Raw genomic sequence first — 25,052 nt, forward strand, 5'->3', positions numbered from 1 at the left:
CGCGTGCAAACCCGGAAGGGCGCAGCAGACCAACTGCGCAGCCTCCGCCGGGCCGGGGCGGGGCGAGGGGCGGGGCGACTGGGGTTGGAGGCGTGCGGGGCGCACGAACGCATTCCCCACTGCCTGCTGGGAATTGTAGTCTGGCAACAAGCCCACTTCCCTTAGAGGGCACTGGGAACTACATTTCCCGGTGAGGGAGAGGCTCTGGCAGGCCGCGCCGTACGGGGGCGTCACTCTGTTGCGCATCAGGGTCCAAAGCCAGAGAGCTTTTGAGGGGGGCAGGTCGAGGCACGGGCTGTGTTTTCCTTCCTTCTCCGCTCTTACGCGGCGCCGGCTCTGCCCTCTCACCCCGAGCCGTGCGCCCTCCTTTCTGCTCCCCGTGTTATTTTTTTCTAGAGGTTCCAAGAGAGCGGCCGTTGTCCCGCGCTGGAGTGAGGGGCGCGCCCCTCTTCGGCAAAGCCAACCCGGCACCGGGCCAGCAGCTCCATGGGCCCAAGCCGGAAGCCCAACGTGTGCCACCAGCTGAGTCGCCGGGCACAGGGCTTCTTCACGCGCGACGCAGGCGTGGTGCAGAGGACGAACCTGGGCATCCTGCGGGCTCTGGTCTGCCAGGTGACCGCCAGGCGCGAGGCGAAGGGCAGCGAGGTGCCTGACGGTCCAGCTTGCTGCTGGGGTGCAGTTTTTCTGCGATCGAGCCCCCTGTTAAGGTCTCACGGGGTGGGGGTGGGGGGTGAATCCTTCCTTTGAAACTGAGATATTGTAGATGGATATTAGTAGAACCGCCAGATGCTTTTAGTTTTAGCAAACTGTCTTTCTAGAAGTTGATCACCCCACTTAAACCACATGTGAGCAAGAGAGTGAGATTAGACTGTTTTTAAATAACGTAGAAATTTCTTGGAAAATTGTACATTTAACTATCCAACTTAAATGGTGTACAGTAGAGGCTGATGAGTTATTTGTTAAACTGAAATTCCTTGTGTTTTTCAGGAAAGTACTAAATTTAAGAATGTTTGGACTACCCATTCCAAGTCACCTATAGCCTATGAGAGAGGAAGAATATATTTTGACAATTATCGGTGCTGTGTCAGCAGGTATCTTTTTGGTGATAATTTTTGCTGTAATTCACCTCGCTGTTGATTTTCTCAATTTTTATAGAGCCACTGCTTGTAATAGAGTTAAGTGAGATAGATTGGGAAAATGGGTTCACAAGAAGAGTAGATGTTAAAATACGTGTAATTTCTGAGTCTTGTTAAATCTAAAGCTGCAGGTTTCATATTTTAAGTACCCGTTTGAAGCAAAACTATGATATAGGCAAAATGATAGATTGTCCAGAGTACCATATAAAATTTTATTCTACGTAAAGGATACCAGAGTCAAGAGAACCAAGTATCCAATATTTAGATGTTGCTTTAGAAAAGAATTTCTGTATTTTGTTCTGGAAGTACTTGCTTGTTTTAAGAGGAAAAAAATTAACTTCCTTAAGTAGTGAATGACATAGTGAATCCCCATACACTGATTACTTAGATTCAAAGTCTATCATGAATTTGGCACATTTGCTTTACTCGTCATCCTCCCCACACACACACAAACACCCACTTAAGACTATTTCAAACATCATGCCATATTTAAGCTTGCATCTCTAAAAAAAAAAAAACAAACTTTTTTTCTTTTAAAGTTTTGTTATAATTCACATACCATACAATTCACCCGTTTGAAGTACACAATTCAATGATTTTTAATTCATTGAATATGAATTTGACAAATCATCAATGGTTCATATAGGCAGCCATCACTGCAGTTAATTTTAGAAAATTTTCATCACCTCAAAGAGAAATGCTATACCCTTTACCCAATTCCTCCACTAGTCTCAGCCTTGAACAGTTAACTGCTAATTTCTATCTCTACTTTGTATAGAGACACCTATTATGAGCATTTCATATAAATTGAACCACATGTATTACTGGTCTTTGTGACTTTTTTTAGTAGATTACTAGTTTATTATTAAAAAAAATAACCAGCTAGAAGAGCTGCATAGGGCAAGGTGTGTGGGATGGGACACAGAGCTTCCATGCTCTCTGAGCTTGCTTCTGTCCCTGAATGTCCATGTGTTCACCAACCTAAAAGTTTCCCTCCTTTTCTAATAAATACATTAAATGTTAAACATTTTTCTCTAAGCATTGTTTTTGCTGCAGCCCACAAATGTTGATTTATATATTCCCTTTCATTTTATTCAAAATAATTTAAAATTTCTCTGAGACTTATTGCACCTATGTGTTAACTATAAGTATGTTGTTAAATCTCCAAATATTTTGGGATTTTCCAACCCCTTTTCTGTTATTGACTGCTAATTTAATTCCATTGTGGTCTGAGAGTACATTTTGCGTTTTTTCTAGTCTTTTAAATATTAAGGTGTATTTCATGGCCCAGATTACGGTCTATCTCTGTGAATGTGAGCTTGAGAAGAATGTTGTTGGATGAAGTATTCTATAAACAACATTCTCTTTGTGTTTATTTTCTACAGTTAGAATATACAGTTTGGGGGGCAGCAGTTTGCCCTGTCAACTCAGTTCTCTGATATATCTAACAAGAGTTGATTTTAAGCTTTTTCAGCCTTTTTTCTTGTTGTCAGAACAGAAATGATGATTTCTAAGCTCTTACTGGACCAGAAACTAGATGTTGGGATTGAGGTAGTATTGAGGTAGTATTTGAGATTTGTTTTGACCTCAGGAGGGTTCCTCCCAGCAGTCTTTCTCTTACTGTCTGTGGCAAATTAACTAACCTACAGTTTACCCTCATGGTCAGTGAATCTACCAGTTTCTTCCCATTTGCCCTTTAAGCACAACCTCCACAAGTTTTGAGAGTACTCTGAGACTAGAACTTCTCCATGCTCTGGTGTAAATGAACTCATTTCCACCGAGAAAAGTCTGGGTACTATGTACTTTATGGCCTACTTTCAGGCAAAATCTTTGTGCCAAGGTGGTGGTGCCTGGCATGCCTCTGAGTGACTACACTACTTTAAAAGCTGAGCAATTGTGGTTGGGACAGAGACATTAACCTCAGATGTTGCCTCTCTCAGCATTGGATCATATTTTAATGAAAGGGAATGGGGCAATCAGGGCTCAGGTATTCTTAGGGATGCCACCCTCAAGATAGAATCTTTCTCCCATGAGTAGAAAGTATTCAGAAGTTGGGAACCTCACTTGTTGACTTCTATCAGTCAGGACTCAGTCCAGCCACAAGAAAATGAGGACTGAGTGAGAAATGCTGTCACCCTACCCTTCCTTGGAAGTTAGCTCTCTGTAAGCTGGGGCTAGTTGGCACCCTGTGCTCTTGACCATACCAGTCTGGAGTGGAGTTTTCATCTTGCTGAGCTGAGAATGGTAGAGACAGAACAGATTCTAGTTCTATCACCACACACTCACTATTCTTAGTGAGCTACAGTAGATTTTCTTGAATAAATGTTTCTTCATTTCCCAAATGCCCTCAGGAACATTTTCAGAGACTTTAAATAGTTGTCCTTTCTTAATTTTCACCAGTTTTCCTGGAGAATGCTCTCCTATAGAATTCCTCATACTTACTGCAAGTGGAAATTGATGTTTTCTTATATGATCATAATATCATTATTAAACCTAGAAAAACTAGCAATAATTATTTGATATCACTTAATTTCTATTTCTTAACTTTCCCAATTTAGAAGTATCTGCTTTAATTATTTTTTTTTAATCAGAGTAAATGGCATTGATTGATAATTTAATGGTAAATAGTTTGGAAGTTCTTTAATATACCATTGATGTATTTTTTACCCAGAGGTTAGAATCACATAACAGGTTGCTTTCATGGCCTGTGAAATTCTGTTTGGTTTAAACCTTTGAGTCAGTAAGAGAGCATCAAGGGTGAATAAAATTGTCACCCTGAATGTTTATTTTCTAAATAGTTGTTCATTTTAAAATTCATCAGTTAAAAAAAAATGAAACATATATGATCACATCTCTGTAGTAAGCAAAGAAGTGTAAATTAAAGTTAAGAGGCTTTTTCACGTCAAAAATGCAATATTCAATAATAGCAACAGTATAAACTTGTCCAGACTTTCTGAAAAGACATTTGGGAGAAACAGAAAACTTTTTTATCCGCTAATTTTCACCCTGAAATAATGGGACTCTTATCTAATTTTTGTTTGAAAGTACTGGAATAACAGTTTAGGAAAGCCTTGAAATTCAACAGATTATACATATATTTTATATATATAAAATATATATATTCCCTATGTGTGTGTGTGTGTGTGTGTGTATATATAGGGAATTTTCAAAGGTAAAGAGAGAATTTGATATGCTTCAGTTAGGGAAAATAATCTGCAGGTAGGTATGTATTATATAAAGAAAAACTAGTGGGAAATAAACCAAATGTTAATAATGGTTATTTTGTTAGATTTATAACATTATAATCTACTTTAATTCTATCCTATTGTCAGATTTTTTTTTCTATGTACGTGTATTGTGGATTTTGTGAGAACAAAAAAGTGTAAACATTTAGTTGAGAAGAAGAAAGCAAAGTAGCAAATTGTGTTTTGTTATTCCAGGTCTCTGAATATAAAAAAGATTACTTAAGCCTGAGCAAACACTGATTCAGTTATCAAGAATGATCTTTTTTTTTTTTTTGCCCCAGTGTTGCATCCCAGCCAAGAAAACTTTATGAAATGCCAAAATGTTCCAAGTCAGAAAAAATTGAGGATGCTTTATTATGGGAATGCCCAGTGGTAAGATTTGTTTTTAGAGCATTTGTTTCCAAAGCAGTTATAACCAGAGAGAATTGGTTATTGTTAATATATAAGGGAAGAAAGTTTAAATATCATAGTAATTCCTGAATCATGAAAGAAGTCAAGAACAGATTCTATCTTTTAATTATCATTTTCCTCATGAAATAATTCTGTTGTAAAACCTTTTACATATATTGTAAAAGATATTTTTTAAAGTTTATAGCATTTGCAAATCTTGAAAACTAAAAAAAGTTTTGAACTGATTAAAAACTCTATAAGCACCAATGTTAGTTTATAGTTATTCTTAGTGGTTTAAGATATGATTCTACCTTATATACTGAAACAATAAAATACTTATATAGGGCAATATTTAGTGTTATATGACTCTTTAAATGCGAATTCTGAAGAATTTTCTCTAAGAATCTTGTTAGGAAATTCAGAAGATTAAAATAAAAACTAAAATAATAGAATAAGCTTATTTCATCAAATCAGCATTGCCCGGGTATGTGTCTTTCACAGGAAAATAATGATTTTATAAGATGTTAAACATTGTATAGTTAGTAAAGAGTTGGAGGCATTGGATTGTAGACAAATTTGTGATACTCTGAATTCAAAGGTTAAACACCTTTATAGAATTATTTCTCAGAGCCTTTAAGACTAATAATACTTTTAATACTAATGTGCTTGGTGATTGTTGAACCATTTTCTCAAACTTTTGATCATAGAAATTCCTTTCTTGAGATATTTTTAAATATGTCTCGTGGTCTTAATGGTATCAATATTCTACATTGGACCAGAGTTCTAAATGCACTTAGGAAATGTTCCTACTCTTGTAGGAACATTGTTCTTTAGGAAAAATAGAGCTTATAATATGTGACCAGAAATAATGTTTAAAGGATCAGAGGCTATACTTAGAATTTACTATTAAAATTCTTTTTAAAAGAAAACTTGATTTTACATAAAATTATAGTTTCCTGGAGCTGCTGCTTTTTCCCTGGACACTTAATCTCGGTTCATAGATGGTTCTTTTTTAAAAATCAGAAAGCTCTTTTTTTAAATTGATGTAAGATGAATTTGTAAAAGTTATAGGTGTAGGGCCTCCCTGATGGCGTAAAAAAAAAAAAACCAAAACAAACCAACCCTGATGGGTTAAAATCTCAGTGCTATCAGGCTATCGCCAGCCACTGCGGCATGAGTTCAATCCTCAGCCAGAGAGCTAACCCACATGGCACTGCAGACCTCTCTGTCTCGCCTGCTGCTCCCCTCAGCAAATCTTCCTGTTCTGCTCCCCACTCTGTCTCTGGTGAATCCTGTCACTCCCCTGCACCTCTGGCCTATACCCAGTTCTTGTATAGGTAGTGTATAAGTAGTGTATTTCAGTCCATCTGCCTGTTCTGTTCCCCACTCTGTCTCTGGTGGGTTCTCTTTACACCGCCCCCGCCCCCATAACTCTGGCCTGTACTCCCGGCTCTTGTGTGTATAAATAAATAAATCTTAAAAAAAAAAATACACAAACAACAAAATATCATACAAAAAAACCCAAAAGAACTGTTTTCATTCTTTTCTGTTTATTACCAACCTAAGAAAACCCTGGATCCATTTCACCTTCTCTAAATTTTCCTCTTAGAGCTTCCTTTTTATTCCACAAAACAAAGTATAACTTTTTACTTCTCTTTCTCTTCCTGCCTGAGACTTCCACCTTGTGGTAGCTCTTCAGTGGCAGGTACGCCCAAATAGCTATTCTCTCCCTTTTGGCGGAACATGTCATTAGTGACCACGTCCACCTTCTGTTCTCTGACTGCTTTGACTATGAATTTTAGCTTTTAATTAGGGGTTAGAGTAGTGCTATGGTGAGTGATGGGTAATTTTCCCTTTTGCCCTTTTCGCTTCTACCAAAAGTAAATCTTGGGTCTCAGAATAAAAAAATGTCTGTTCCAGCCTATGACTCTTAGTTGTTAAGTGATTAAACATGGTTTTAAGAACTGTTATTTTTATCATTGTTATCACAGGACTAACATTAATGCTTTGTGCTTGTTTCAATTTTTGACTCATATTTGTTGACTACTTAATGATATATAATAAGTAATAATAAATTATTTCAAATACTGTTTAAGTGCTTTATATAAATAAATTCACTTAATGAGCTAATGATGAAAAGAATTACCCATAATCTTATCTTTCCTTGCCTTAATTCTGTTTGCACATTTAATATTTCTTATTTGGTTTACTTAAATTTAACTCTTTCTTTAAGCTGTTTTTCTTTGGATATCGACTACTACAAATTGTTCATGGCCAAACAATTTTTATTTTGGCTTTTGTTTGTTTTTTGTCAACTTTTTTTTTTTTCGGTAAGCAATTTTGTTTATACATCTCAATTTTTTTAGGGGGAAATGCTGCCCAGTCCATCAGATTATAAATCCTCACTCATAGCACTGACTGCTCATAACTGGCTACTTCGTATATCAACAACAACAGGAGAAATCCTTGAGAAAATATATCTTGCTTCATATTGCAAGTTCAGGTATTCAGGCTTCATTATTCAACCGTTTATTATAAAATTTTGAGACTTGTGGCCCAGGAAATTTCAAGCTTTTTAAAAAGCATTTCCTATTGTATACTCAGATCTCAATTTCCTCTTTTTCTCCCCTCATGACTATATTTGAGGATCTGAAGATAGCCACCCTTTATAATTTTCTTTGTATCCTTCTTGAGTAACTAATCAATAAACTTTAAAAAATAGTTCCTGTGATTCCCATCCACAAATATGTCTTATATGTAGGCTGCACTTTATTATAGATTTTTGTTGAAGACTAGTCTGTTTCAATTAAATTACCTGCCTACTACAATCTAAGAACTGTTATTTTATTAGTTTCATAAATTAGAAATTTTTGGAGTGAATATGTGCATGCAAATGTGAAAGTAACATTTTGATTGCTTCTTGTAACTTCCCTTTTAAAGCAAGAATGGTTATTTTTGTTTTCTTAGTTTTGAATATCATTAAACACAATTTTAGTCATCAAAATTCCAAAGGATTAAAATTATATATATTTTTATAAGGATAAGTCATATAGGGATCTAGAGGAAATTCTTTTAGCTATTTGTTTTTAAAATAAATTCCTTTGTGGGCCTCCCCGGTGGCGCAGCGGTTGAGCACTGGGTTGCAAAGCTGCCCACAGCCTCTGCAGCGCCGGTTCGATCCCTGGCTGCTCCCCGGCCGCCAGGGGAGGGTCCCACATGGCGTGCAGACCTCTCCTGCCGCCCGCTGCTCCCCTCAGCAGTGTACTTCGTCAGTCTGCCTGTTCTGTTTCCCGCTCTGGCTCTGGTGAATTCTCTCACCCTCCCATGCTTCCAACTGTACCCAGTGCTTGTATAAATAAATAAATAAATCTAATTTAAAAAAGAAAAAAAAATTTAAATAAATTCCTTTGTTTTTATGATTTAAGTAACTAAAGCACTCTTATTTTTTTTTTCTTTCAAATATAAGGAAACTGACCTAAATAAATAAACATCTCTTTATTCTTTAAAAAGATACTTGAGCTGGGACACTCCTCAAGAAGTCATTGCAGTCAAGTCAGCTCAGAACAAAGGCTCAGCTTTGGCACTGCAGGTAGACCTCTTTAAACATTCAATAAAATAAAGAATCTGTTTCTGTAGGAATTTGAATGCACATATGCCATGAAAGAACCAATGATCTATATTTTCTGAATATAAATTTGTTTTCAACAAATTTAAGAAATTCCCTTCAAGCCTCTCTAGGAAACTACAACAGTTTATTTTACATTCCATAATGGAAAGAGGTTGACAGGACATTGTTCTTCAAAGTAAGGGAGCTATTCTTTTCAAGCAGAGAAATCACTCAAGTTTTTATCATTAATATTTTTTTCTCATTTCATATAGGTATATCAGTCTAACACTACTTTTAAATGATAATTGTACGTGTTTCACATTATTAGAAATTCCAATTTGCAGTACAAACTATTAACAATATATTGAATGTAAGATGTACCAGTTTATAATGTACAGCATATAAATATGTTTTGCTAGTGAGTATATAAAATGTTTTTGTTATATAGTAAATAAAATGTTTTGTTGCTTAAAAATACTCTGAAGAAATGTATACATTTATAAATTTTTATATGTATATTTGAAGGGCTGATGGTTTAGTGGGCATACTTTAAACATGTATGACTTCCTCTTTAAAATAACTTTGCAATATGGATAAATGGATGTTTTTCATTCATGAAAACAGAGTGTTTCTGAAATATTCTTGAGAGCTACCTGTAACTTTGGTCTTTCCCTTTAGGTGGGCATTCAACAGCCTGTTTTGCTCTACCTTGCAGTATTCCGTGTTCTACCTTTTTCACTCATAGGGATTTTGGAGATCAACAAAAAAGTGAGAACTCACTTCTGATTTAATTGAACGTTAATTTTTGACAATAAGATGTAATATTGTCATTTAATTATTTGTATATTAGGTGTTTTGATTGGAAGTGTTCCCCTAATAGTAAAAAGCTTGCTGATCTAGTTTATTTCCTATCAAAATACGTGAAAACATTTGACATGGGAAGAAAGCCTAATTATCCCTTCATCTTTCTGCTTACTATTATGCTTCTCAAATGAATAGTGTTGAATATCTGTGGTTAATAAACCTCTATTTTATATGATTATGAAATGAGGAAGGTTTTGTTTTTTTTTTTTCAGAGGAATAGTCCAAACCTTGTTAAAATAATCATTTAAAAAAAAGATGAAAAATTGCAAGAAAAAAGACTCATTTTAATTACAAGATATAGATTTAAAACTTGTTGTATACTACATCAACAAATCTTATAATTAAGTATGTAAATTTTCTAACTCATTCAGTTTTGGATTTTTTTTTTTGTTTGCTGTCTTCTTCATTTGTGGGGCAGTTATATGAGAAGAAAGAAAGGACAAATTTCCTTTGAGTAAAAGAGTTAGTAATTTTTTTTTTAAAGTTGTTATGTATTCTGGGAAAATATTTATTGGACTGTTCTACTAGTCCTAATTAAGCACCTAAAGTCTTATAGAGGACAGATACTGAGAATCTACTAATACTAACTAGCAAATAAGATGAATGTATTTAAAAGTTTTAAATTATATAAACATAATATTCTAAACTGCATTACCACTAAAGAATAATAATATTTATTGTTTTGTGTCAGGCAGTTTAAATATTTTGCAACATTGTAGCACATAATGTATTTAAGGAGGAGGTTAAGCAGCTATCAAAATCCTAGGGACAGTAAATGGAGGAGATGAAATTTGAACCAGATTTGACTTTAAGGTATAAACCAAATTTTAAAACAGAGTGGCTACTTTATTATACCACTCATTGTTGAAATAAGTATGCATTACATAAGTCCTCCAAATGAGAATCAGTGAATAAAACTCATCTGCTAGTCAAGATGAAAGCAAACCATAATTATCCTTTTAAGAGATGACAAAAAGAATGTAATTGTTCTCTTTGTGCTTGTGTATTAAGTAATTGTGTATGCTTATTACAGCCTGCAGTAGAAATGAACTCTTAGCACAATCATAAATTGTTTTTATTTATTCTTAAATGTTCAAGATAATCTTGTAAGGGATTTAGTTTTGATTATGATTTTTGTAATTAAAGTATATCTTTCACTTAGCAGGTATAGTAAGACTCAGGGGCCAGACTCAGAATGTACTTCTAAGCTAATTACTGGAAGAGAAAATCTACACTAAATAATGTGTATTGAGTAGAAATAAAAGCAGATTTTCAATTAATTTCTAGTTCTTTCATTGCTATGAATATTTGTCTGTGTTAGCTTGTGTTTAATATTAAAATAGGCACAGAATCGAGTTCTTTATCAGAGCTCTGTGGAGAATCTTGACAGAATTCAGTGTGTAGAACAGAAGCAGAAAGGGAACAGTGAGCCAAAATCTTATTCAAGTTCAGCTAGGCTAAATGCTTCTGTCTTTAACATGTTTGTTTTTATATGACTTAAAAAATCAAACAGTGTTAAGGATTTAAAGAACAAAGTGATGATAAAATTCTTGAGTCAGCTGCTTAGATCTAATAAATTTCTTTATAAATTGTTGTAATAAATAAATAAATAAATAAATAAATTATGTTGTAATACAAAGACTAGATCCCTACCAAGATATTCATGGTAGAATTAATATTTATTTAGAACTAGATAGATTCAGTGTGTGCCTATGTTTGTTATTAAGAAACTGGTAAAACTATCAAACAAATGGATGAAGCAAATGAATGCTACTACATCATTTTGAAGGGTATGTGCTACATTTCCACTAGTGTTCCAGTCTAAGATGCCAGTGGGTTACCCCTCACTGCTCATACTGCTTTAATTTCAAGTTTCTAAATTATAATTAAGTTATACTACTAGGCAGCAGTGTTATAGTGGTGACTTTACGATTAAGCAAATGCACAAACCACTATGAACACTCAGAAAATTGGCCTTCTGGTCTTTTCTCATGTGATATCTACCTTTCCCCTCAGATTTTCGGGAACGTTACAGATGCTACCTTGTCTCATGGAATACTGATTGTGATGTACAGCTCAGGACTGGTCAGACTCTATAGCTTCCAAGCCATCACTGAACAGGTAGAAAAAAGGGAAATTTGCCATATTATAATTAACTTGACGTGTGGACAGAGGTATGATTTTTTTTTAATGAGATGCTTTTAGAGTAAGGGATTTATGTAGATTTCAACTCTGCAAAACTACAAATTCAGAAAGACAAAGTAACCTCAAATAGAGGGGGTGGGAAGATAAATGGTGAATTTGATTTTTTTTCTCTTCAGACAGCAAATAAGTAGGTGCTAAAGCCACCATTTTTGTTCTGTTTTGTTTTGTTTTTAGTTCATGCAACAGAAACTTGACTTAGGTTGTGCATGCAGATGGGGTGGGACTACTGGAACTGTAGGAGAGGCTCCTTTTGGCATTCCTTGTAATATTAAAATCACAGGTATGGTTACTATATGGTATTTTTTTCACATTAAAAAAATAAGTGGTCATATAAATAGTTATTAATTTTAGTAATATAAGTGTTTTTTCATAATTTAATTATAAACTCAATTCATTTTATTCCTATACAGTATATTCCTTGCTACTGAATAGGTATCAATAAAAATCTGTCAGTTACTAAACTGTCCTGGGGATACTGGGTCTTGCTTGACCAGAGATCAGAGACCTTTGACAAATTACTTTACCTTCCTGTTCTTGATTTCCTTACATACAAAATGATGAATTATAGCAAATGATACCATCTTAGCTTTCTTATAATGTAATATTTTACAATTCTGTGAAATTTACCCACTTCTAAGAAAAGTATTTTGCAAGGAAAATATAACTACCTATGCCATCTGAACAATGACAAATCTTAAATACAAAGAGAACGTCCCACTATACTTAAAGACTGACAAAGCACAAAAAAGAAAATTATATACAATTCTATAAATATAACAAAAGTGTTTTACCTTTATTGGCTTATCAGATTCAGAAGGTTAATAAAAAGGAAATCAACCACTACTCAAATTCAGTGATGTATATTTAAGAAAATAAACCATGACTGATGAGAGTTCATCTCTGGAATACAAAGATTGTTTAATATTTGCAAATAGATACAAAAATCACATGAGTAAATTAACAAAGAAAATATGCTTTATTTTCCTAATATGTGTTTATCTTCCTAATATGTGTTTACCTTACTCTTTGTTCATTAAGAGTCATTTCTTACCATGATCAGAACATTTCCTTTTATTCCGAACTATAAACCATATTTTAGGTGAAACACCAAAGGTTTTTCTAACAAAGCAGAATGAGACAAGAATTTTTTTCTATCATTATTATTTAACATGGTATTATCAACAAATCAGGAAATAGAAATAAAAGATTTAATTGTCAGAAGAGATGTTCTTTTTATTAGTAAGAAATTTATAAAAGCTACCAAGAGTTCAATGTAGCCAATTAAGTTATCCAAGAAGTTCAAAATATTTTTTCAGTCATTTAAGTTTTAAAATGTCTTAAGCTGAAGTAGGCAGTTTTCTGAAAACTGAATCCAAGCAAAATTCCTATGTTCAATACAAATACACTAGCAGGAATTATTAATTTTAAAACTACAGGCCACAGTGGTTACTAGAATGAGTTATTTTGAAAAGTTTGCCAGAATGGCAGCATTATTCTTGCTGAAATACAAAGACTAAGTGAGTAAAACAAAACACATAGAGCCTGAGGGATTGTGCTATGTTTGGGTCCCTCTTTGTAGGAAGTAGACTGGATTTGGGATCAGAATCTTGTTCTGCTGCTAGTAAGTGTGAAACTCCATTACTAAGTGTTGGTGTGATGATGGGAAAATCACATAACCTCTCTGACCCTCATTTCACAACTTCAATGTTTGAAATTATGATTTGTAAAAATTATTTTGTAAAACAGTATAACTCAATGATTTTAGAAAAATAGCATGTTATTCTGGAAACCTTGACTTTTTTCCCCAGACTGTAGAGAGTAAAATCTTACTCATTTCTTCACATTTGTTTTTCAGAATCATTAGTCTATACAAAATACTCATTTTAAGTCTAAAATATTGCTAATTACAAGACAGTTCATTTTCACTATAGAAAAATTAAGTAATAAATGAAATAGAGAAAATTTAGAATACTTATAATCCTCATGTATGAGTTAACTTATCACTGTGGGAGTTTTTTAATCTAATCTTATAATGTATATATTTTTATGTATTTAAAAGTAAAATAAAATTACAGTGTAAATAATTGCTTTTTAAAAAAGTACCGAGTCCCAAGGGAGGGGCGGAGAAAAGAAGGACTAGAGTCAAAATAAAGGGGGGTGCAATTTTATGGGGAATATAACCAAAATGAAAATGTATACATTTTGCAAAGATGAAAAAAGATGTAAGAATTATATAAAATAAAATATTTAAATAAAAAAATAGTACCCACTTTAATTGTACAGTTTGAGTTTTGCCAAATGTATGCACCCATGTAACCACCACTGCAAGTAAAATGTTCTCTTCACTACAGAATGTTCCTCTGTGCCCTTTTCAGCTAATCCCTCCCTATCCTTTGCCTTGGGCAACCAATGATGTGCTTTCTTTATATTTTCTAGTTTCATATAAATGGAATCAGATGATGTGTATTTTTTCTGTCTGGTTTCTTTCAGCTTATTATTTTTGAGATTCATTTTGTTCCATAAATGGGTGGCTTCACCTACTTTTAAATGTTAGTATTCGTATTAATTTCCATCTGGAGTATTTATTAGATGGTCATGTTACAGCAATAAAGCTGCAGTCCTATTCCACACAATACATCAAAATAAATAATAGATGAACCAAAATGAACTCAAAAAATAAACATCAATATCCAGGGGACGTGGTTGCAAAACATGCTATTAAGGAATAATATTTAAAGAGTTCTAAAAATTAGTAAGAAAAAGTGACAACACAAAAAAATGAAGAGGATATTATTCAAGAGAAAAGAAATGACTTTTAATTAGGAGAGGGCAAATGTGGTACTGATAGAAAAAAGCAAATTAAATTATCAAGAAAATTATGATACATCTTTTCAGAATCTCAAGTGTCAGAAAGTCAGACAACAGGCTTGAAGTATAGAAGAGGTACTTTCATTTATTAATGGAACTCTTTCTAGAGGACAGTTTGTCAATATGTATCAAAATTTTAAATGCATATACTCCTTGAACAATTCCATTTTTAGGAATTTATCCCAGATATATTCACTTGTATACAAAATGAGAAAGTAAATTATTAGGTTGGAAACTGTGTACATTGATAGGTGACACTATTATTACTTCATTGTTTGACAGTATAATAAATTTATTTGTTAAAAAGAGAAGAATTATTTTTGCCCTGCATAGATCAATTTCCAATATATATTACTAAATGAAGAACAGGAGTGTAAAACTGTGTTTATAAAAAGCCTCATTTGTGTATTCATATTCATATACATATGAGCCTTTAAATTTGCTTAGACTATTTAGAAGGACACACAGAAACTATTTAGAAGGTTACCTCTAAAGAATACAGAAGAAAGGAAGATTTAGTTTGCATTATATATCTTCTGATACTTTTTAAATATGGGTGCTTATATTACCTTTGCCAAGTTCCATGGTTCTGTTTGTGTGTGCATACACACACAGCTTTTATAGGTTTTTAAGACCTTGACTTTTACGTCATTTTATGGATGAACTATAAATTTATTTAACCAGGTTTTTTATTTTCCATTATTAGTAACAGTATAAGAATTTTTTTGTATTGAACTTTTTTGATGAAAGGATAAGCATACATACATAAATACCATAGAGTCACGGATTTTTATGTGTCCAGAATAATATAGTCATTATTCTTATCCATGCTACAATTGTCCCACATTTGGCCAGTGAACTCTCTATTTTGACATGCTCCAGTAGTCTTGGAGAATTTCCTTTCTTTCTGGAATAATATACCCCATGTCCAGGTTTACCTTTTACTTTCCTTGTCTTAGACCTAACAAGGAGTCATTTTAGTAGGAAACATCATTATTGATTGTGTTAGTTTCCTGGGCTGCTGTAGCAGCACAAACTTAGTACCTTTAGACAACAGAAATTTATTGTCGCTGATTTGGAGGCTAGAAGTATTGGCAGAAACAATCTCCCTCTGAAGACCCTAGAAAAGGATCCTTTCTTGCCTCCTCTTATTTCTGGTTGTAGCTGGATTGTGATTCCTTGACTTGTGGCAACATAACCACAATCTACCTCTATCTTCATGTGTTCTCCTTCCCTCTGTGTCTTCAAATCTATCTTTTTATAAGGACCCCAGTCATTGGATTTAGGGCCCACCCTTACCAATGCAGTCTCATCTTAATAAATCTGAAAGACCCTATTTCCAAAGAAAGTCATACAGATACTGGAGTTAGGATTTCAACATCTCTTTTTGAGGGATGCAGTTCAACCCACAGTGGAGACCAAGAACTAGTTGTATTCATTGCCATCAGATCTCTCTACCGTAAGGCCCTTTCTATGAACTGAACTGGAAAATACATTAAAATTAAAATTAATTTATTCAGTTCCATGTTTCCAAATTTAACTGTTTGATTTTTATATTTGTATGTCTTTTGGCTTACATTGAACTTCTTGATTCTTAATGAGACTTTATTCTGTAATATATAGTATATACTATAGTCTTAAAATTACCCTATTAGTGTTATTGCTGAAAAGTATGGAGAAAAGGTTGTGATTTCTCTTCAGTTCCTTGTATATCCTTAGTGGACAGTCCAGAAAGTGTACTATTACAGTAATATATTCAAAGATTATTTGAAGTTTTCATTCTATATGAAGTTTTCATTCTATATAATATAATTCTATATAATTTTATTCTATTTTGTATAATTCAGTTTGTTTGTTTTTAACTTTTGGTTTTCTCCATCTCATTTCACTTTATTCTTTAAGTTGTGAAATGTATATATTTAAAGGTCAAAGTTATATAAAAAGATATATTCTGAGAATTTTTAATTCCATGCTTAGTCCTTTCATTCTGTTACTTCCCTCCTAATCCACCCTACCTCCAAGGAAACCATTGTTTTTAGTTTCTAGATTCATTCTGTTGTTTCTTTTTATAAAAATAAGCATATGTATGTGTATCCTTCATTTCTTATACCAAAAGTATTTTGTATACTGTTGCATATGTTGTATTTTTATCCAACACATGTAAATTTTTAAACATTTTTAATAGAAGAAATACATAAGTATAACAAGCATCTATATTTTTGTCACAGAAAAAAATCATATCCTATTATAGCCATTCTTTTATAAATAATACAACAATCATTGTGTACCTTTTATGTTAAAACTTTCCAATGAAGTATCATTGTTTTACCTTCAGCAGACTCAGCATTAGTATACCTACAAAGATCCTGTATTATTTTCTTTTTAATGCTCCTTTTCACGGTCTAGCTAGTGAGAGCCCCTTTGCCCTCTGTCTTACCCTTCTAAACACTACCCTGATATCCTTGTAAACATCCTTTCTTTGTAGCAACAACAGAATGATTTAAACCTATCCTAAAATTTATTCACCAAAGAACATACAAACAGCTTTTTTCTTTGAACTTGATTGTTTTAATTGAAAATAATATTAGAGATAAAAATGTGGGCTCTTGGGGTTATCAGGGATGCATCAGAGTCCTACTGCTAATTTTGGGCCATTTTTAACAAGTGCTGGGAAACGTATTTCTTTTTAAATACATCATTTTGCATTGATTTATGTTTGTGTGTGATTTGAATTCCTATTTTATATTCTCTACAGCATACTTATTTAAATTTTAATCTGAAATTCAAGCTCTAATTATATGTTTTCTTTCTATAATTCTTTTCCTTATGTACCATCATTTGGGGGCTACCATATTACCATATAGGATGTTTGTAATTCATCATTTACCTTCCCTAATTTTTCTGTTGGAATTTTTGTTTTTTTATTAAAAATCAAGATTTTTAAAAAATTTTTTAAAAGAAATTTAAATATATTTAAATATTCTTTTCTTTTTTTTCCCTCAAAACCATAAGTTTATGAGCCCACTTTTCATGATTTTTCTCCTAAGTATAGCTCTAGTAAATTGTCCTCATGAAGAGGACTTCTATATATATAACAGAAGTGAATGATCTCTGTAAGTGATGGTGGTGACCTCAGAAACCAAAAATTAAACACCCAAGTTAGAGGGGTAAGCAAAGGGGGTATAGATAAGTCACCTGCCCAAACAGACCTTGTGATGTTTCCCAAGGGCTGCCCAAAAGGAATTCCCATGTTCTAAAAGTGTAGTACCTTCCCATTTAATGCATTTTTCTAAAGTAAATCTATTGCATTCTTCCTAAAATTGTCATCAAAGAAGACTGAAAAGCACCAGCAGACTTCCACTGTGTCAATATCCAAGAGACAGTAACTTATTAAATTTATCTACACTACTAGAAAACTGACTTTTCTAATGATAATACTAACAATAGAGGCTATCCTTTAATAAAGTTTCCACTGTGACAGAATCTGTCCTAAATGAGTACATTCATTATGTCTAATATCACTTCTACACTAGAAATCTCCGGCAAGAGTACCCTTACAAAGTTTGCTAACTAAAACCTGCTGGGCTAGAATATGAGCAATCTCTTCTTCATATTTGACAGAATTAATAGACTTAGTTAACTTGTAGAATTTTTATAAGAATTGGAAATTGTATCTAATCCAGAGTCTTACATAGCAGATATGTGGTAAATGACAACTCCTTTTTTTGGGTGTATGTTGCTACTTCTTGCCATCATAAACACATTCAGCCCACTTTTTCTCTCCACCCAGCTTCAGGTCATACATACCCTAAATACCAGTGTCTCTGAAGTTGACTCCTTTGTTTCCTACCGACTTTTTTCATTGCCAACTTACTTTTCTTGAACATAGTAACTTCATTAATGGAAATTCAAAGATGATACATACAAAGAAAGACTGAATTCAATTAGTGAATGTTCCAAAGCTACCAGAACAGAGAAGCTAATAAATTCCTTTTGTTCATCTCAACAGACATGCCACCACTACTCTTTGAGGTGTCTTCTCTGGAAAATGCTTTTCAGATTGGAGGCCATCCTTGGCACTACATCATCACACCTAATAAGAAGAAACACAAAGGAGTTTTCCATATTTGTGCCCTAAAAGACAATTCCTTGGTAAATCATGAGTGATCAATTTTTGGTAGTAAATTTGTATCAGAAATTCTTTATTAGTTTCTAATAAGTCTACTTTCCTAAGAATTTTTTGTTTGTATTAATAATTTGTGAACGATGTACAGTGTAAGAGAATACAGAGAATTAAGCAAACACTTATTTGTACTACCCAGAATTTAAAAACTTCAAACTTTGAAAATTCTTAGGGCACCAAAGATTTAGTTTTTTTTTTCCCTTAACAAAATCCCAGTAAGGGGTCCCATGCAAAATGTTTCTAAAGCTCTCTAATGGGACTACTTGATGGATGAAGACTGCCTCTGAAATTTCTGGGAATGTCTTGTTGATTTTGGTTCATCATGCTTTGTTGCTATTTGCTTTCTGGAGCAGAGCCAGACAGAACTCTGATGGTTATGGTTTACTAATGGAAACTGTATGGAAGCACTCTAAATTTTTAAGGATATTCTTGTTTATTATGGCAGAATAGGGAGAAATGGTACATGATAAAGTAATAGAAGTTTGTAACTCTAGAATTAATTTTTCATTTTCTTTTTAAAAATAATTTTGGCATTGATTTATTATTTAATAATATTGAGGGCCAAACATGGACTGGGGAAACATTTCCTTCACTCAAGTTGCCTATACTCTCAAAAGAAAGCAAAGATGTAGATGTAGTCTGTTAAGCACCATAATAGAAAGAGAAGTACAAAAGAGTGAATGTACAGAGTTGCTGGGGGTTCTGTCTTTGTTTTATATTGCTGATTTAGTTTTGTTTACTTCTGAAGCCTTGATCAAATAAACTTACTTATTTTGGAGGGAGATGCAATTTATTCCACACTCATTTCTTCCATAATCTTGCTCAGTAACTTTTGAACACAGAGGCTTTTAGAGTCACGGGTCATCTCTCACCATGCTGGATATCAACGCAGTCTTAAGTCTTTTTATCTATTTCCCAGGATGTTATGGCCACCAGGGGAAACTGTATATAGTGTCTTCTAGCCTTCTTTTGAAGGAACATTGTTTCATTCCTTTTTCTGATTTGCCTATGATGTGTTGCAGCTCCTGTATGACCCACTTTAGGACATTATCTTTTATAAAGAGCTCTCTAGGGACTGTTTGCTACTGTCAAGTCTGGTTTACCACTCAACCAATGGAATCCTTCCGCTACCAGGACCAGTCATGTTTCTTTTTCATTTAACTTTTCCAGTCATTTAAACCCTGAATAGTTTACATTCTAGGCATTCAGTACATGTTCTTTTTATATAAAACTGATAGTACATAATCTTTCCTGGATTTGTGTGTGTGTGTGTTGTGTGTGTATGTGTGTGTGTATTTTTAAAATGACCTTCAGTATCTATGTCAAGCTTGAATAAAGCTAGTGAAGAATATATCCATGCTGGTATTATACAGTTTCCAGTACTCCCGTTTATAAGATAAATCGCTTATGTTCATATGTGATCACAAATCACAGAGGTATCTTTTTCTTTATTTTAATATATTAATATCTAAGATAATTAATATCTAAAATACCTGTTTAATATTTAAATATACTATGAAATAAGACACTGTACTTGACTTAAATGCAAAGCAGAATTGTACCATTTCGTCAGCTTTTTTTGATATCTGTCTTATCCAAGGAGGTTATATGAGTTGTCTCTTGAGATTTTAGGTTTGGTTTCATGTTTTTTCTGTTTTGTCTGTTTTTGTGCTACCCACTCATGAATATCAGTTTGTTGGAGATGGGGAAGGAAGGAGGAGGTTGTGAGGAGGGGCTACATTTGCATAATTGGCAGAGTTATGTAATGGAAAGCCTATGAACTTTGGAGTCAGATCTGATGTTTAGTAGGTGCAAAATACTGAGCAAATGGTTGATCCTCATTATCAGTTTACTCATTCATAAAATGGGGATAACAATAAATGCTTTGAATGTTGTTAAATTTAAATTAAATGATTAAAAACATCAAATGATTAAAAACACAAAATAGGTACTGGAGAGATGGTGATTGTTACATTACTATTTGTTAGGTATAATGCATGGCATATGGTAAGCCATTGAAATGTCAGAATTAAGTATCCTAATTCAGCCTCTTACACATCCCAGTTCAACTGGTCAACATTTTCTCTTCTCTCTACATTCCTTAGAATTATACTGATCTACACTAATGTTAGTTTTGGAAAAAAATTACTGTATTTTCCCTTAATCTTTATTTTCAATATTTTTTCCCAACTTTAGGCAAAAAATGGGATCCAGGAAATGGAGTGTTGTTCTCTAGAATCTGATTGGATCTATTTCCATCCTGATGCTTCTGGTAGAATAATACATGTTGGCCCAAATCAGATCAAGTGAGTATTTTAATTAGCTGCTTAAAGTTCTTTAAAGTAACTATAGGTAGCATATACTGCCATCTTTATTTTCTCCTGCTAACTGTTGAGCTAACTGAGGGAATATTTAGCTTGTTTTAGGATGCTTCTTCAGAGTCTGGCAGCTAAAAATCCTAACTTTACTCTTTAAGTCTCATCATTACTCTTTGTAAGTATTACTCTTCTATAAGTCCTTGGATAGCTATTTTTTGAAAGGAGATTACAGATTGGCTCATCCTCATCAAGCCTTAATTAATTCTCTAGGACTAATGAGGGAGAAGATTATTTGTCTTTGTTCTGAAAGACAGCCTTACCAAAAGAGAAATAGCATGTAGTTTATTTTGTTTACCCACATCTTCCACACACTTCACCTCTTCTTCCGTGCACACTTCATTTGACTTCCTTGACACCACAGTTCTGAATAATTTCTTCTCTCTTTGATATTTCTTAATGTCCTCTATTGTTCTTCCTCTTCTACCCAGATTAATCTCTTCTCACGCTTCATTCTCTGTTCACATTTTCCTGTTTATTTTCTTGACTTTAAGGATGATGTACACACCAGAACTCCAGTATTTTTATCCTAGTCCAAATCTCTCACATAAACTCATGCCAGAAAATCTAGAATCATTCTTGGCATCTTTTTGTCTTCCATCAGTTATATTTGTCTTCCATCAGTTAAGTATACATGTTTAACACTCAGATATATTAATTCTCTCTTTTTCTCTCTTACACATACTCACACACACACCTACACACATACCCCGTATACCTGTCAATTCAGTTTATTTTGTTACTAAATATTTCTTAAATCTCTATTTCTGCCCTTAGCCCCCATCACCATCTTACTTAGGCTATTGTCATCACTATCCTTGACTTTAGTAATAGCCTACTTGTAGGAGTAGAGTTTACTTTTGCACTCCTTAAGTCTGTTTTCTTCTCATCAGCTACAGTGATTTTTAGAAATATGAGCAAACACAAAAACCTAGCTAAGTGAATTCACTTTAAATTTTTTATGGCTTTCTGTTGTTCTTAATATAAGGACAACATAATTAGCATAGGCTGAAAGACCTTCTCACACTCAGTTCACTTCAGTCATGCTGTCTTTTCATAAAGCTGAGGACTTGTTTGCTCTGTTTAGGGGTCTGTTTTCCCTACTTGTTTAGCCTAATTGCTATTCATATTTAATATCTCAACTTAAATGTCACTTTTTCAAAGTCCTTCCCTGATACTCATGATTAGATTAGCTCCCTTCCTTATTTTCATTGCACCATGTAATCTTCCTCTACCACCTAGAGCAAATTTAATTATTTGTGTGATTATCTCTTTAAATACCTAGTTTTGGAATCATAAGCTCCCTAACACCAGGGAAAGAGTCTTTTGCTGACAACTGTAACCCTGGCATTGAGTATAATACTTAACACAGAGTAGGTGCTCAGTAAGTATTTGCTGAATAAGGACAATGTCTGCCTTCTTTTTTCCCTTATGCTTCCAGATAATTAGTCTACTTCTGTGGATTGATTATAAGGAGGATGAAGGGACTTAATGAAATAAGATTATGAACTTTTACAGAAAAGCTTAAAAACTGTGGTTCAGCTTTAGTAAATCTAAATTTTAATGTTTTTACTACCCATCCACCTTTTAATATTAGTCTCACTTTATGAAAATAAAGTCTACAAAGAGTGTGTGACCTTTTGCCAGGTTTTAAATGATAGGCATTTAAATATTGGCACTCATTAAGATAACTAATTGAGTAATTTAAATTATAATCTGATTTCTTTGTCTCTGGCAAGCTCTATGGCCTCCCTCTCTTCCTGGCCACAGTAGCTGCTTTTCCCTGCTGTTCTCTTTGCCTGCATTTGAGACTTTAAACTTTGAGAACATTGTGCTTTTGAAGCTTGTTAATTCTGTGAACAGATTTGTGTGGGTGGTGAGCAAATTATTTTATTTTCTCTCTCTTAGTAAGCTTGATCCACAAGGCCATTTGCACTCAGAAATACTCAAATTTTAAAATATAATGCACAAAAAAAGGTATTAAGTCAATAATACAGTATTACTCTATCATGAGAATTCTTAGTTAAGGTTTTAGTTGCCTATTCAGTTGGCCTTATTTCTAAGTTTTTCATTAATATCTTTCATTCTATGTGTAGACATAAATATTCAAATATCTACTATAATGTCATTGTTAAAGCTGACAAATTAAGGTTCTGTTACAGGTTGGCAGGGGTGAGATTCTTCAGAGCAACTTTCATTAAGCTAGTTTGAAAGATGATACGGGCCTGAGCGAAATATGTTTAGTAGCACCTATTATTAATGTTCCTGTTTTACAAAATTCTGAATTGAAGGATTTTATGAATATTTAAGTAATTTGAAATTCATTTTATGAACTAATCAGAAAAGGGAGTACTAATTCAGTGTTACTATAATTTTAATTTGTTGAGTTCATTTCAGTAGTATAACTTTGGCACTTTGATGGTGTATTTAGGTTTTCGGTTCTTAGAACTCTTTTTCCCTTTTCAGAGTTTTAAAGCTAAATGAAGTAGAAAATAATAGTGCTCAGCATCAGATCTCTGAAGATTTTGTCATTTTGGCCAATAGGGAGAAGAACAAAGTAAGTCAGGAGTACTTCTAAATGCTTCGTATATCACTGTCTTTTTGTATAAGAATATAATATAAAAATGTTTTGCCTTTTTAGTGTGATGGAAAAGAGTAGCATAATCCTATAAAAATGTGTTCATTTTGTCTACTTAGCTATCCAGTCAGCCTCAAATACATGAGAGATTTAAGGAGAGTTGATTATATTGAGTTTATCTTTTGCTTATTTCTATTTTCTTTCTGGGTTTCTTTTAAATTTTTATTGATGAATTTTCTTTCTTTTTTTTTTTTTTAAAAGATTTATTTATACAAGAACCAGGGTACAGGCCAGATGCACGGGAGGGTGAGAGGATTCACCAGAGACAGAGCAGGGAACAGAGCAGGCAGAAGGACTGAAATACACTGCTGAGGGAGCAGTGGGCGAGACAGGAGAGGTCTGCACGCCATGTGGGATTCTTACCAGCTGGCCAGGATCGAACCCACGCTGCAGAGGCTGCGGACAGCTTCACAGTGCGGCGCTCAACCGCCTGCGCCACCAGGGAGGCCCTATTGATGAATTTTCATCCCAAAAGTTGAATGAGGGAAATTTCCAAAAACAGCTTAACTTTTTATTTGTTATATTGTATTAAGGCAAAAAGCATAGGAGCAGTAAAGTAGCCAATCTGTAACTTGTATATATATTTTCCCTGTTTTGTGGAAATGTAGTATAATAAAGTATTATTACTAATTGGAGGATCAGAACTCTGTTTCAGAATTGTCTCAGTTGAGGAAAGAATTATGGATATTGGGTGAAGGGTTGGTTAGTTTTACAAATTTCATAATTCAGTTTTGCCATTGAAAATAATAGAACTTGTCATAGCTTTTTATTTCTCTCCATATGCTAGAGTGAAAACTTATTCACTGTTACATCTTCTGGACGATTGGTAAAAAAAAAAATCAGCCTTCTGGATGACGACCCAGAACAAGAGGTATTACTTTAACCAGAGATAACAAGCCAAACTAGTATGTACTTACCCTGTGGTGTTTTGATTATGCTTCCTAAGCCCTGGGGTAGAGTTTAGGGGTAAGGAGCCTAAGTTGGTATGATTGTGCATGCTGTTTCAACTAGTATGTCTCCTTCATCCTTTCTTTTCATATTGGAATTATTCATAAGCTGTTGTTTGTGGAAAGACTCATAGAATTGAAATATTTTTTTAAACTGTTAGCTTATTGTTTTGTTGATATGCATACTTGCTAGAAAAAATCTTTTAACAGAAAATTCTTGAGTCATATCCTAATGACTTTATAACTTTAGTCTAATGTTTTACTTACTAGACAAGTATATCTTCGTTAATTTACATAGACCAGGGTGTGAGGATATAGTAAATCATTCAGCCTCTGCCCTCAGCTTTCTCAGTTTGACATTGCCAGTCCCTGAGCTTGTACATTGTACCCTTTTTTTAAAAGATTATAGGAAGTACTTATGAAATCAACTAAAAATGATCTTGCTTCACATACATAACTTCTGCAAAAAATACTAAGTCTGTTTAAACCACATAACTATATTGTGTGACCACTAATAGGCGAAACATTAAAGCAGCTTTCCAAGGATAGTTTTTGAAAATCTTTAAAATAGGTTATAAGTAGCCCATTATATGA

The 25,052-nt window shown here is 33.7% G+C and overlaps 1 protein-coding gene across 1 annotated transcript; it reads left to right on the forward strand.

Annotated features, from left to right (window-relative positions):
- Positions 1–486: 486 nt before the first annotated feature.
- DCAF17 (DDB1 and CUL4 associated factor 17) lies at positions 487–18,453 on the forward strand (the record flags this gene model as incomplete). Its single annotated transcript, XM_084231814.1, has 8 exons — positions 487–612; positions 988–1,091; positions 4,663–4,753; positions 7,138–7,274; positions 8,282–8,360; positions 9,057–9,146; positions 11,259–11,363; positions 18,325–18,453. 8 exons carry the CDS (start codon positions 487–489, stop codon positions 18,451–18,453), a joined length of 861 nt encoding a protein of 286 aa, XP_084087940.1.
- Positions 18,454–25,052: the final 6,599 nt, after the last annotated feature.

The sequence above is a fragment of the Talpa europaea genome (assembly GCF_964194135.1).
Source record: "Talpa europaea genome assembly, chromosome: 1".
Lineage (NCBI taxonomy): Eukaryota > Metazoa > Chordata > Mammalia > Eulipotyphla > Talpidae > Talpa > Talpa europaea.